The 13,808-nt window shown below is 36.0% G+C and overlaps 1 protein-coding gene across 2 annotated transcripts in view; it reads right to left on the reverse strand.

Annotated features, from left to right (window-relative positions):
• LOC119771294 (SLIT-ROBO Rho GTPase-activating protein 1-like) overlaps nt 1-13,808 on the reverse strand; it is a 60,647-nt gene that overhangs the window by 4,980 nt on the left and 41,859 nt on the right. Inside the window, exons 11-21 of one of the 2 annotated variants that reach the window (XM_038267155.1) lie at nt 10,684-10,768; nt 10,565-10,592; nt 10,404-10,437; nt 8,498-8,558; nt 7,033-7,110; nt 6,805-6,939; nt 6,537-6,642; nt 6,025-6,249; nt 5,590-5,669; nt 5,175-5,355; nt 3,553-3,684 (exon numbers count right to left, since the gene is read on the reverse strand). In XM_038267155.1, the coding sequence (XP_038123083.1) occupies nt 3,553-3,684; nt 5,175-5,355; nt 5,590-5,669; nt 6,025-6,249; nt 6,537-6,642; nt 6,805-6,939; nt 7,033-7,110; nt 8,498-8,558; nt 10,404-10,437; nt 10,565-10,592; nt 10,684-10,768 (1,145 nt within the window). Of the gene's footprint in view, nt 1-3,552; nt 3,685-5,153; nt 5,356-5,589; nt 5,670-6,024; nt 6,250-6,536; nt 6,643-6,804; nt 6,940-7,032; nt 7,111-8,497; nt 8,559-10,403; nt 10,438-10,564; nt 10,593-10,683; nt 10,769-13,808 lie in introns of both variants that reach the window. The other variant, XM_038267154.1, reaches the window with a different exon arrangement.

Raw genomic sequence — 13,808 nt, forward strand, 5'->3', positions numbered from 1 at the left:
CACATGTTCCGAAAACATTTGAAAACAAACCATGCAAAGAGCAGTGTTGCCAACTTAGCGCTTTAGTCGCTATATTTAGCCACTTTTCAGACCCCTCTAGCACTTTGATTTCTAAAAAGCTCCTAGCGCCAAATCTAGAGACTTTTTTCTGCTACTGGAGACTTTGGAGACAACATCTAAAAGCAGCGAACTCTGCTCTCCAGAGCGAGTAGATTGGTAACCCCGCCTCCTGCTCTCCTCTATCTTGTCTGCTGTCATGATTCATGCAGCTATTATTTCATCCAAATGAAAAATGGAGAACAGATAAGCAGATCATGGCTTGTCTACAGTGAAAAGAAGGACTGGGTTATTTACTTTGGCCTTTTTGGAAACACAGGAAGGAGCAATCAGCTAAGTGAGCTTAGTGCTTGGAAAAAATCTTTCATTCCTTTAGAGACAGCATGAAAAGTCAGCTGAGTACAAAACATAGAGAGGAAAACAAGAAGAAAAGGGACAAGAAGAGAGGGACACAACCTAGAACAGATAATGGATGTCTATTCTATTAACATTTCTCTATCTGTAGAATGGGGCTGTTTGATGTGTTGTCTTATCATTCAGAGGGCCCCCTGCCTGTTTTTGCCTAAGGCCCCAAATGTCCTAAATTCACCCCTGGCCACACCCCTATATGCAAGTATAGGCCACTCAGTTTATTCTTTCATGATCCAAAGTTAAAGCAACAATCTTAACTTTTAACCCAAGAATTAGCTTTTTGAATTAGTTAATTTTTAGTCTATTGAATGATTTATTAAATAAACATTTAGCTCTTGGTGCAAGTCGATGCTCTGAGCTGATCTTCTCAAAAAAGTCGCCTCTGTAACTTGAGAGCGTCAGAGGCGCCACTGACTGAGCCATGTGACTCGGAGCGCCGCTTAAACAATGGAGCTGAATAAGCTAAAAGGTGTTATGCAACAAATCAGATTTGACCCTACCCCTGTCAGACATGTTTTCGGTTTTCTGTTGTAGAATTTGATCTAGATAAGGGGTGGTATCCTGCAAATTTTAGATCCACCCTTGGTCCAACAAACCTTAGTCAATTGGTCATCTTAATCACCTAATGATTTGATTCCGCCCTGTTGAACCAAAGGCACATCTAAAAGTTGTAGGATACCGGCTCCCAGGAACTGGAACTGCCCTCCCCTGATCTAAAGGGGTGACTCTGGTCTTTATAAGGAACTCTGTAACTTTGCTGGTCCAAACTGGTCTATCAGAGTCCAAAAGGGAGGCTGGCTCATTTTGGGACATTCCAGCGCTGCTGGTTGCTTTAAGATAAGATAAGATGGACTTAATTGATCTCACAGTGGAGAAATTCACTCGTCTCATCGGTTCAAGATCGCCTAAAGGAGGAAAAGGTGCATGGGGTATATATAGTGCGCTGGTTGCATTCTGGATCACTACACCTGGATTTTACAGGCCTAGCGCCCTAGTGGTTAAAAGTCACAGTGTTGCAGAAGTTGGCGGCATCCATAGAGCAACCTGACTGAACAGCCTTGAGCGAGGAGTCGTCATCAGGCAGGTAAGGCGCCATTTTTCCTACTGTAGATGCTGGCTGGCGTCGGCCGACCGTTAAAGTCACTCCTAGACGTTTATTTACCTTTCTTATCCCCGTCACTGTTACAAGATAAAAATCCTAATCTCACCCATAAAACGTGGATTATATCTGGTTTTGAATGTTTATTTTTATAGATTATTTTATGAATAGTGTGTGGATTAGAAATAGTGTTAGTTTTGTCAATTAGTTCTTTAAATGTTTTGCATTTCATCAGTAGGGAGCAAACTTTAGTTGATAAAACATTTGGTTTTGGTTTAACAGATTTCTAAACATAAGACTATAGTTCATACTAGGCTGAAACAATCAGATTAATCATAATTAATCAATTATTGAAATAATAATCAACTAATTTAGTAATTGATTGACTAAAACAGTCTTTAGCTCATAGAGTGATCTAATTAGAGCAATAATTATATCAAAATTGTAAAATAAATTTTTTTTCCTCCAGATTTTATTGTCCAATCCAATCCACTTTATTTATATAGCACGATTTCAATAAACACAAGGTTTCCTAAGTGCTGCACAAAAAAGATAAAATAACTAAAATAAATAAAAGAAATAAAATAAAAAATAAAATCACTGCCTGCACAGGATAAAAATATGCATGTGTTTACATAAAATCCACACTCTACATGGTGTCAAAAGCCAAAGAAAAGAGGTATTGTCATTCCACTCTCACAAGTAAAAAACAAAATTCTCTCTGCATTTAACCCCTCGGGGAGCAGTGGGCTGCCATTGTGCGGCGCCCGGGGAGCAGTCTGTGGGAGTTGAGCTCAGACTCAAAACCTCAGGATTCCAAGCTCTATGCTCTAACCACTAGAACACCACTGCACCTATATTTTTATATATATACACTGTAAAAACGACAACTCAAAATTGTTCACCTTACTAAGATTTTTGCATTCACTGACAATAAAATTGCCAGTTGGAACTTGAACTGTCTGTTGTGAGCCAGTTGAACTCACTTTCATAAGTTCCTGATGAAAAGTTCATCTTATTCTATAAATTAAATTGAGTTTACTTTGAAGTTGTAGTTGACACCCAGTCCGAGTGAGGTCAACTGAGCATGCTCATTTCAAAGTTATCATGGCAACCGGCTGCTACGGGGTTTCGATGGATTTTCCCAGGAGCTCCCTTCTAAAGTTTGCATCAGCCATCTGGTCGCTCTGCTGGCGGTAACCATTTTCAGCTGCAGATTTACACAATTGTGAATACTAAGGCACTGGTTTCCTGTCATCTCTGGCAATATTGCATTATTTGTAAGGTTTTAACAGGAGTTGGAAAGTAAAAGAATATATGCTGAAACCTGATTTGCTTTAAGCATAAGATCACTTGTTTACATTGTGGAATTGTAAACTTGTTTTTGCCAAAGTGGTTCAAATAAACATGCAAAATTTAACTGGTTTACTGTCATTGGATGATTTAATGGGGGGGGATTTAAACTCAAAAATGTAAGTTAAAATAACTTTTTACAGATAATCTGAACTTAAAATAATATGTTTTTACAGATTTGAAAGTTCCAGTAACTTGAATTTAAAAAAACTTAGTTGGCAGAACTTGGAAAACTTAGCTGACACAACTTAATAAGTGTAGTTCTACAAAACTTAAAAAATTAAGTTGATGCCTTCAACTCAAATATTCTGTGCAGTTTTCATTTTTACAGTGTATATATATATATATATATATATATATATATATATATAACATTTTGCATTTAAGATAAAATGTTTTCGTCTGTCAATATGGTCTATCCAGAACCCGTGGAAAAGTTTTAGTTTCACCTGGTTTGATTTAATAAAACATCTTTACGATTATTAATCGATTCATCAGAAAAAAAATCCAGATTTCTAAATAATCATTAGTTGCAGCTCTAGTCCGTATATCACATTAGAAGAAGCTAAAAAAAGCAGCACAGTGAGGTGAGACAAGAAGCTGGAGAGGAAAGACTCCATCATGGAGCAGACCTGTTAAAACTCTCAGGTGGTCTGATGTCGGTCGGGGAGCTCAGCTCGCTCCTGGACCTCTTATCCTCGGTGCTGCTGCTCCCTCCGTCACTGTCGGCTTTCTGACTGAGCGTGTCCGACATGGCGTCGGCCCTAAAGACACAGAGCACAGACTCAGTGCTGAGCCAACACAACGCACCGCTCATCAGTTAGGTGATCGATAGCAGGAAGGCTAGAGGCTCCCTGAGTCCAATTAGGCTGTTAATCAACATGGCGGCAGATCCAGTTACAAAAAAATCCACTCAGATCCATCAGAGACGCTCATCAATACATCAGACTAATTACTGCTGACTTAGAAAAGGGCAGCGTCGCTACGTTGGAAGAAAAACAGGCAATTTTCAAACATCCAAAACTTTGTTCAACAAAATCAACATTATTTTAAAAACACTAAATAAAAAAAATACTTTTTATAACATTGTAAAAGTTTTTGTCTGTATCTGATCCAACAATAACACAAATTTACTCTTTTGGATTCCAGAAATATTAATAGAAATACTTAATGCAGGAATAAAAGGGAAAATAAATGTACTTAAGTAAGGAATTAAAAGATTTATTTTATTCTATTTATATTAATCAAACTTAATTACTTCAAACTTATTAAATCCAAATTAAATATAAAAATACAGTTTTGGGATGTAGTATCTTATAGAAATATTTAAGACCACTAAAAGTTAATTGAAATATATTTTAGGTCAAATATATTTTAGGTAAAACAAAATTTGAAATAAATAAAATAGAAAAAAAAAATCTTTGCATTTTTGTTTAAAATTTGTTTTTCCGTGTTTAAATGGCGAAATAATAAATTAAAATACAGTCGGAATCAAATTCAAAAAGAAAATCAAGGAAAAAATAATTCCAAAATAAAAAAAATGTAATTAACATTTTAAAGAACAGGGAATCTTCGTTATGGTCTAACACAATAAAGTAAAATTGAAAGAAAAGAATAAATTACATTCAACTGAAAAAAAAACAGATTAATTTACCGTAATTAGAAGGCTAAAACTAAATTATTAGAATGTAAGGAATTAATGAATATCATAACAAAAGGATAAAATTCAACAAGGAAATGAAAGGTACGTGGGATAAATGTAAGAAAATGTATTTAAATGTAATAAAAAATTAGTGTACATAAAAATTATTTAGCATATGTATTGTATGTAACTAAACATTGCTTATTTTTTATTTTGAAATCCTTTTTAATTTTTCTGTTACTTTCAGCTTAGCTTAATAATCAGTATTAAGGTTCCATTTAGGTTTTGATAGAACAAGATTTTACTTCATATACGTTTAAAAATAGTTTTACTAAAAGTTGAGTAATAATAAAATATTATATATATAAAATAAATAAAATTACAGCTTCAATAATAATAAAAGTAGCTATTAGAGAAAACCTGTGAAGTTTATTAAATTTCTGAATCAATTGAAAGAGTTTTTAAAAATTAGATCAGGTGGATAAGATATTGACAGAAAAAAAAAAGTTTTAAAAGCAGGTTCTTCATGAAAGTTGAGCAGAATTGACGAGACGTGATATTTTTGTAATGTTTTTGGACTTGTGTACAAACCATTTGGGACTGTGCACTCGCCTGTCCTTCACCACGATGTACTGATGAGGCACCAGGCCGCGGCTGCTGTTGTGCCGCCCCTCCCACCAGTCATGCGACGCTCTATGAAAGAGCTGCAGCAACGCGCCTTTCTTGAAGGACAGCTCCCGGCCCGACCGGCCCACGTAGTCGAACCTGGCTACCGCCTCCACGGCCTCGCCCTCTGCCAGGAAATCAGCCAATCAGAACAGAGCATTCCAACAAGTCTTTTTTTTTTTTTTTCCATCAATAGAGATGAAGATGAGGGGGATGGTGTCTGGCGGGAGTTGAGGCAAGGGAATGTGGCGTCTCCATGGCTGCTGTTGCCGTGGCAACCCTTCTCCACCAGGAGACTGAAAGATGGAGTGTGTGTGTGTGTGTGTGGGCGAACGTGTGAAGGTCAGGGGTCAGGGCGTACCCTCTTCGCTGGTCTGGGTCTCGGTGCCGGCGTCGGGCTCGGTCTCCTCCAAGGCTCCCGGCTCGCTGAAAGGACTCTCGCTGCAGGAAGAGGGTGAGGAGAGGATCAGGCCTCAGAGTCGACCGACAAGCCGTCCATTCAGAGCGGGAACAAAGGGAGGGGGGCGAGCACAGCGGGAGGCAAGGCTGCTCCACACAATCCAACAGAATGTCAGGATTTATTCAGGGTGGCGAGGAAGAGGAGCAGAGCGGCTTCCAGCAGATTTCACTTCAGTAACACGTTCCAGCCAAACTACTTGACAAGTGACGTCTCTGTCACCCCGCAGCTCCGTGCAGAGCCCTCAGAATGAGCTCACAGGCTTGGTTTTTAGATCAGACTCCATATTTATCCATCAAAATCTGATATTTAGAAATCAGGATTAGTTCCGGGACTCACCAGTACTGGTCGCCAGTCATACACTTCTCATAAACTGGGCCTGGAACCTCCTTGGTGTCTGGAAAGATGTTGTCGTGGTGCAGGATGACCGTCTTGATGACCTCATTGACGTGCACCTGGCAGGCCACCTGGTCCAGGGTCTCGGGCGTCGGCAGGAGGGTGGGGCCGAACACTATGGCCAGGTTCCCGGCGTCCATCATGTTCTCATCGCTGTACTGGGAGAGACTGGGGGGGGGGAAATTGGAACATTTTAAAATAAATTAATCAGGAAGGAGATCTTCATCCTGTTTATTCAGTAACGGTGCAGCTGAAGGCCTGTTCTCTTGATCAAAATGGAAACGTCACACTTCCTCCCTCTCCATCCCTCTCTCTGCTCAATCTATATTCATCTGAGAGGCTGCGGCAAAAAATGAGCTACAAGAGAGGCTTATGTCCTCTCATCGTAAACCTAAGTGGGAGTTCTGGTGAAAACGGGAAGAATCGGACAGGGTTTAATGGGAGTGGACACTCACTGGTTGAGGAAGGCGAACAGGTAGCGCATCACCACCAGCGTGGCCCTGGGGACGCCCAGCAGGATCTTCCTGATGCACTGAGCTCTCTCATACAGGTTTTCCATCCCTGTGAAAGGAAATAAGGAACATTATGAGGTGTTGAGCTGCTCTGCGTCTCTGCTGTGGAGGGGACAGGTTTCAGCAACACAAAGAAACGACATCTGGGAAACAAAGAGGGAGTCATAGAGAGGCAGATAAAGAGGTGCTTTTCATGCAGAGCGGCACTCACGGACGCAGGAGATGAGGTCATTGAACCTGTCCTTTGGAAAGAGAGGGTTCTCTAAACCCCTGAAGTACAGCTTCAACACCCCGGCCACAGAGTTGATGTCATGGTTGCTCTCCTCGTCTATAAGCGGGTCGTTACCTGGACAACCGCAAAACAAAAAAAAATGTAATCGCTCGATATTTTAACGGCTATCAATCCTGTGACCCTCTGATCGTACTGGTGACCTCTCACCTCTCTCAAAGCAGTTTTTGATGTCGTTGACCTCGACCTGCGATCCTGAAACCCGGAAGATGCCCTGATGCTGAAGCCCTGAGAGGGAAACATCCAGACGTGAGCTGAGATTTGGGTTTTTCTTCTGGTTTTTAGGTTTCCAAATATTTCTGACATGTTTTTAAAGCTGTTGCCTCACAGACTAACTGGATTCATAACGAGATTCCTTTTGGTCTTCAAATATTGGAGTTTTTCTAAGCTGTTCAGAATTTCAAAAATCTTAAAAAAATAAATAAATAAATTAGTTAAGCACATTAATAACCGTTTCCATTACTGCCCTAAAGGACGTTGTGAGGCCTGGGGGCCATTTTGGGGCCCTAGGAATAACGATGCATAGCCACCAGAACCAATTAAAGATTGGCAGAGCACAATTAGCTGATCAGGATGACCAATCCTTTGTAATATAAATAGGAAATCTTCTGAATGTTCATTTTTTGCCTTTTAGTAGCTCTATTTTATTTTATTTTTTTCATTTTAAGTGTATAAAAGTAGGATCACAGACATGGAGCGACACAAAGCCGATTACAGAAACATTGGCCTAACGAAATACCACAAGTAATTTTACAGAAAAATTCTAACAGAATTGATCATGTTTATTTTTAGGAATCTTTAATACATTTGTAATAAAAAAAATGCTTTTGTGTGTATTTTTTAAATCCTTTGTTTTATTATTGGTACTGGGTAAAGATAAGTAGTCCCTAAATTATTTGCTGAATTGTATTTATTTATATCTCTTTATTGGTTTCCAACTTTAAGATTTTGCCCAAAAATCCAAACAGCATTATTCTATTCCTTATATATAATATAAATTAATAGTTAATATTAAAGCCATCTAAAAAAAAAAAAAAAGGCCATAAAGCAAAACATAAAAGGTTAAAAACAAAAACTGATTGAATTTTATTTGTCACTTTTTGTCATAATTCTTTAAAGTCCTCCAAATAATGCAAAAATAAATATGTCATATTTTCATAACCGGTTAAAGGTTGAAAATTCTTTAAATGCCGTTTTTTTTTTGGATTAAAACTTTTTACATTGGATTAATTCTGGATCTTGGCCTGTGCAGAATATCAGGATTAAACTGGTCAAATGTTCATAATCTCTGAGAAAGAGACCAGATTACTGGTTCTATTGGAATAAATCTGAATACAGCTTTCCTACAAATGTGATGAATCCCTAATTAGTCATTTATTGAGAAGCCGGATATTTTTTTCTATTCAGAGTCTATTTGGTTTAAGAAGATTTTCTCTTTAAATAAAAAAAAATAGTTTTACTTTGGCCATCTTTGTTCTAAAATCTTAAATTGTCACAAAAGGCAAAAGTGGAGGATAAACTATTTTTAATAACCGGTGCTACGGTTTAGAAAACTGCTTTCTGGAAAATGAATCCACAACAAATATCTCAAAATAATCTGAAAGTTGAGGCTTACCGTGTAGATTGATGTAGCGGATGCAGCTCTCAACAATCAAGGGTATGGCTTTAGTTGAATCCTTTAAACACAGCAGGAGAGCAACTCAGTGATAAACATACTTTAATCATCATTTTTAATGAAAATAGAGCAAATTTCTAAGTTGCAGCTTCTTTTTTTTTTAAAGAGAGGTCATACTTCCTGATCAAAGAGAAGAACCACTTCAACAGAGTTTAAAAAGGGATGTAAAAAGTAAAATGTGATTATGTTAATGTTACCTTTTAATTTAAGCTACAAAGGAAAAAATAGGCTAGCAGGCAATGGCTTGATATTATTTTAAAAAAATAGATTAAGATGTTTATTTTTGCCAAAAAAACAAATCTTGTAATTTCATTTTACTTATATTCTTCCAATAAAAGATCAAACACAGACTTAATATAGATTTTTTCATAAGCCTTAGTTGTGACTGCAGGTGTACGGAAAGCTGTATGCAGCAATAATTCTTTTAACTGTTCATCAAGACCGTTTCACTTGGTCCAGAATCATAACTAAGCTAACATTTCTACTCCAAAGTTGGAATTTCCAACCTAGAATTAAATATTTGAGCAGGAATGACGAAAATAAAGTTTAAACAGCAGGGCAACCCTTAGCAAAAATAGTTTATTCAAGTATACTAACAGTGCACTAATTTCATACTTAAAATCAGGCAGTGCACTTAGAGTTTACTTATTCTAAATGTACTTAACAATAGTATAGTCAAGAGTACTTGACTATACTATTGTTTACTTTATTGTTAACTAAAGTATACTTTAAGTATACTACTTTTTGCTAACGGAAAACCAAATTTCCATATTCAAGATGGCTGCCATTTGCATCAGCAGCAGTTCAGTTTCCTTCTTTGTTTCTAACAGTTATTATTTATGTAACATTTTCTCAATCGTATATTTTAGTGTTTAAAAAAAATCTGACGTTTCAAGCCAGTTTAAATCCACTAAACAGCAGGAAGAGCAGCATGTTTTTGTCACTTTTTTGTTGTAACAGTGGGCTATCGTTACACTTTACACTCTATGCAGATGACACCTGCGTTTACTTCTTACCACAATTCTTTTTAAATGGTTGCAACATTTCCATGGAGGATAAAATAAATACAGCATTAAATAAATAATTAAATGTGTCAATAATTAATTAACGGGGTTAACGCGAATCGAGTCTCTGTAATCGATTTGCTTCGCCTTAATGTGCAGGGTGACCAATCAGGTGTTAGATAACCGCCCCCTAACTTTGATGGGTGAGTTTGACAGATTCTTTTAATGGTTTTGATGCACTGCTGTGGAGAGCCATTTCAGCCAAAATTAAATTAATTGTTTATCGCTGTATTTATTTATTTAATTGTGGCACTTTATACTAGTGACGTGGTTTTAATTAATGAATGACACATTTATTTATTTCCACATTTAATTAATTATTGACACATTTAATTATTTATTTAATGCTGTATTTATTTATTTAATTTTGGCACTTTTTATCCTCCATACAGTTCAGGCCAATTTTAGTATGCACATTAAAAGCCTTAGCTCCACTATCAAAATGTTACTATTGGAAATGATTCATACTGTAAGTACTTTCTAAGCTTTGCACCTCAGTTTAACAAAGCTTAACAAATAAACACGGGGTTCAAATCGAGGCTTTATGTCAACCTTTCTGTCCATTAATGTCCTTAATTCTCTGGGCATAAAAAATAACATTGAGCATTTTGCTTGAAACTTCATACTACAGAAAAAATAAATCACTATACAGATGAAATCCCAGCTTGAACAGTTAACCTTTCGCATTAAAGGTACACAAATCTGAATTTGTCGTCTAACTATTTGCAAAAACTGAGCGACCAGACCCCCCCCCCCCTGGTCTGACTGAGGTGAAACTCTACCTGATGCTTGCTATGGGAGTTCTTCCGCCCACGACTACGATGAGCAGCAAAGGAAGAGGAGATAAAGAGAAATAAGAGTTCAGTGAAGTGGGAAAAGAGAAGCAAGACTTGTTATTAACGTGAAGAGATAATGAGCATTGTGACACGAGAAGATGCCTCACCTGGTAGTCAGCAGTTCAGATTTATATCCTGCAACAAGAAGCACATTTTAAAAGGGAAGAAGCAGATAGTTTGTATTACAAGAAGCCCTGGAAGATCAGAAAGGTTATGTGGGTCTTACCCTCGGCTAAGGCTTTCTTTAATATGTCATGTTTGGCTTGGAGTTTTGAGATGAGATTGCTGCCCTCCAGATACTCGCGAAACTTCTGAGGTTTGAAAAATAGATAAAAACACACGGATATATATTTATACCAGAGGGAAATCTTCAATGTTTCTACCTCTTTTTCAGATGAAACACAGAAAAACAGACCTGGATAATGGTGGAAAACTGAAATAAATCACCAGAAATAAATTACAGCCGGTTTAGGAAGTAAGTATAACAAACTTAACATTCATTACTGGTAAAATGAAGTCTGAAACTGAAAATTTCCGTTTCATTCGATTTTCAGGCAGTCAATAGAAACACAAAATCCTCATAAAAATAATCCGCCTTTTATTTCTCACTGTCTGACATTAAGATTAGACCAAACGTTTTTTATTTATTTATTTATTTGTTAAAAAATGTCAAATTTCAGATGTTAACCTACATGTCTTTAGTATTTAATAAAACTGACCTATAATTGTGGGACTTGTGTGAATTGTTTTGGGTTGTTACAGCCGTTTAATCAACGTGTGACTCAGAACTAATGCAACCGAGTCACATGCTTTTGGTCTCAGCCCATGATGATGTCACCACCCCCGTGCTTTAAAGCACTGAAGGTGTTTTCAGGCACACAGGCTCCGTTTTCCAAACGGAGCAGTGATTGTTCATTTCAGTCAGAGGTGTCTGCAAAAATTATGATCTGTGTCCCTGAGCTCTTTGCTACGGATTAGGGCCACTGGAAAAAAAAGTTTACTGATTTTTTAATTTTATTTCAGTTTAACATGGGAAAAAAGTCAGAATTCTGACTTTTCTCTCAGAATTCTGAGTTTAATCTCAAAATTCTGACTTTTTTTATTGTCAGAATTCAGTCAGGATTCTGAGATTAAAGTCAGAATTTTGAGAAAAAAGTCAGAATTCTGAGAAAAAATTCAGAATTCTGACTTTTACCTATACTAAACTGAAATAAAATTTAAAAATCATTAAAGTTTTTTTTGTTTTTTTTTCCCACTGGCCCTAATCCTCTTCCTCTTCAGAGGTGTCTCCAAAAATTATTTGATCTTTGTCCCTGAGCTCTTTTCTTCGGAAGAGGATTAGGGCCACTGAAAAAAAAAAAAGTTAACTGATTTTCAAATTTTATTTCAGTTTAACATGGGAAAAAAGTCAGAATTCTGACTTTTTTCTCAGAATTCTGACTTTAATCTCAAAATTCTGACTTTTTTTTATTGTCGGAATTCAGTCAGGATTCTGAGATTAAAGTCAGAATTTTGAGAAAAAAGTCAGAATTCTGAGAAAAAATTCAGAATTCTGACTTTTACCTATACTAAACTGAAATAAAATTTAAAAATCATTAAAGTTGTTTTTGTTTTTTTTTCCCACTGGCCCTAATCCTCTTCCTCTTCAGAGGTGTCTCCAAAAATTATTTGATCTTTGTCCATGAGCTCTTTTCTTCGGAAGAGGATTAGGGCCACTGAAAAAAAAAAAAGTTAACTGATTTTCAAATTTTATTTCAGTTTAACATGGGAAAAAAGTCAGAATTCTGACTTTTTTCTCAGAATTCTGAGTTTAATCTCAAAATTCTGACTTTTTTTTATTGTCAGAATTCAGTCAGGATTCTGAGATTAAAGTCAGAATTTTGAGAAAAAAGTCAGAATTCTGAGAAAAAATTCAGAATTCTGACTTTTACCTATACTAAACTGAAATAAAATTTAAAAATCATTAAAGTTGTTTTTGTTTTTTTTCCCACTGGCCCTAATCCTCTTCCTCTTCAGAGGTGTCTCCAAAAATTATTTGATCTTTGTCCCTGAGCTCTTTTCTTCGGAAGAGGATTAGGGCCACTGAAAAAAAAAAAAGTTAACTGATTTTCAAATTTTATTTCAGTTTAACATGGGAAAAAAGTCAGAATTCTGACTTTTTTCCCAGAATTCTGACTTTAATCTCAAAATTCTGACTTTTTTTTATTGTCAGAATTCAGTCAGGATTCTGAGATTAAAGTCAGAATTTTGAGAAAAAATTCAGAATTCTGACTTTTACCTATACTAAACTGAAATAAAATTTAAAAATCATTAAAGTTTTTTTTGTTTTTTTTTCCCACTGGCCCTAATCCTCTTCCTCTTCAGAGGTGTCTCCAAAAATTATTTGATCTTTGTCCCTGAGCTCTTTTCTTCGGAAGAGGATTAGGGCCACTGAAAAAAAAAAAAGTTAACTGATTTTCAAATTTTATTTCAGTTTAACATGGGAAAAAAGTCAGAATTCTGACTTTTTTCTCAGAATTCTGACTTTAATCTCAAAATTATGACTTTTTTTTATTGTCGGAATTCAGTCAGGATTCTGAGATTAAAGTCAGAATTTTGAGAAAAAGTCAGAATTCTGAGAAAAATTCAGAATTCTGACTTTTACCTATACTAAACTGAAATAAAATTTAAAAATCATTAAAGTTGTTTTTGTTTTTTTTTCCCACTGGCCCTAATCCTCTTCCTCTTCAGAGGTGTCTCCAAAAATTATTTGATCTTTGTCCATGAGCTCTTTTCTTCGGAAGAGGATTAGGGCCACTGAAAAAAAAAAAAAGTTAACTGATTTTCAAATTTTATTTCAGTTTAACATGGGAAAAAAGTCAGAATTCTGACTTTTTTCTCAGAATTCTGAGTTTAATCTCAAAATTCTGACTTTTTTTTATTGTCAGAATTCAGTCAGGATTCTGAGATTAAAGTCAGAATTTTGAGAAAAAAGTCAGAATTCTGAGAAAAAATTCAGAATTCTGACTTTTACCTATACTAAACTGAAATAAAATTTAAAAATCATTAAAGTTGTTTTTGTTTTTTTTCCCACTGGCCCTAATCCTCTTCCTCTTCAGAGGTGTCTCCAAAAATTATTTGATCTTTGTCCCTGAGCTCTTTTCTTCGGAAGAGGATTAGGGCCACTGAAAAAAAAAAAAAGTTAACTGATTTTCAAATTTTATTTCAGTTTAACATGGGAAAAAAGTCAGAATTCTGACTTTTTTCTCAGAATTCTGAGTTTAATCTCAAAATTCTGACTTTTTTTTTATTGTCAGAATTCAGTCAGGATTCTGAGATTAAAGTCAGAATTTTGAGAAAAAAGTCAGAATT

This window comes from Cyprinodon tularosa, unplaced genomic scaffold (genome assembly GCF_016077235.1).
Source record: "Cyprinodon tularosa strain WSP-4 unplaced genomic scaffold, ASM1607723v1 ctg663, whole genome shotgun sequence".
In the NCBI taxonomy this organism is placed as follows: domain Eukaryota; kingdom Metazoa; phylum Chordata; class Actinopteri; order Cyprinodontiformes; family Cyprinodontidae; genus Cyprinodon; species Cyprinodon tularosa.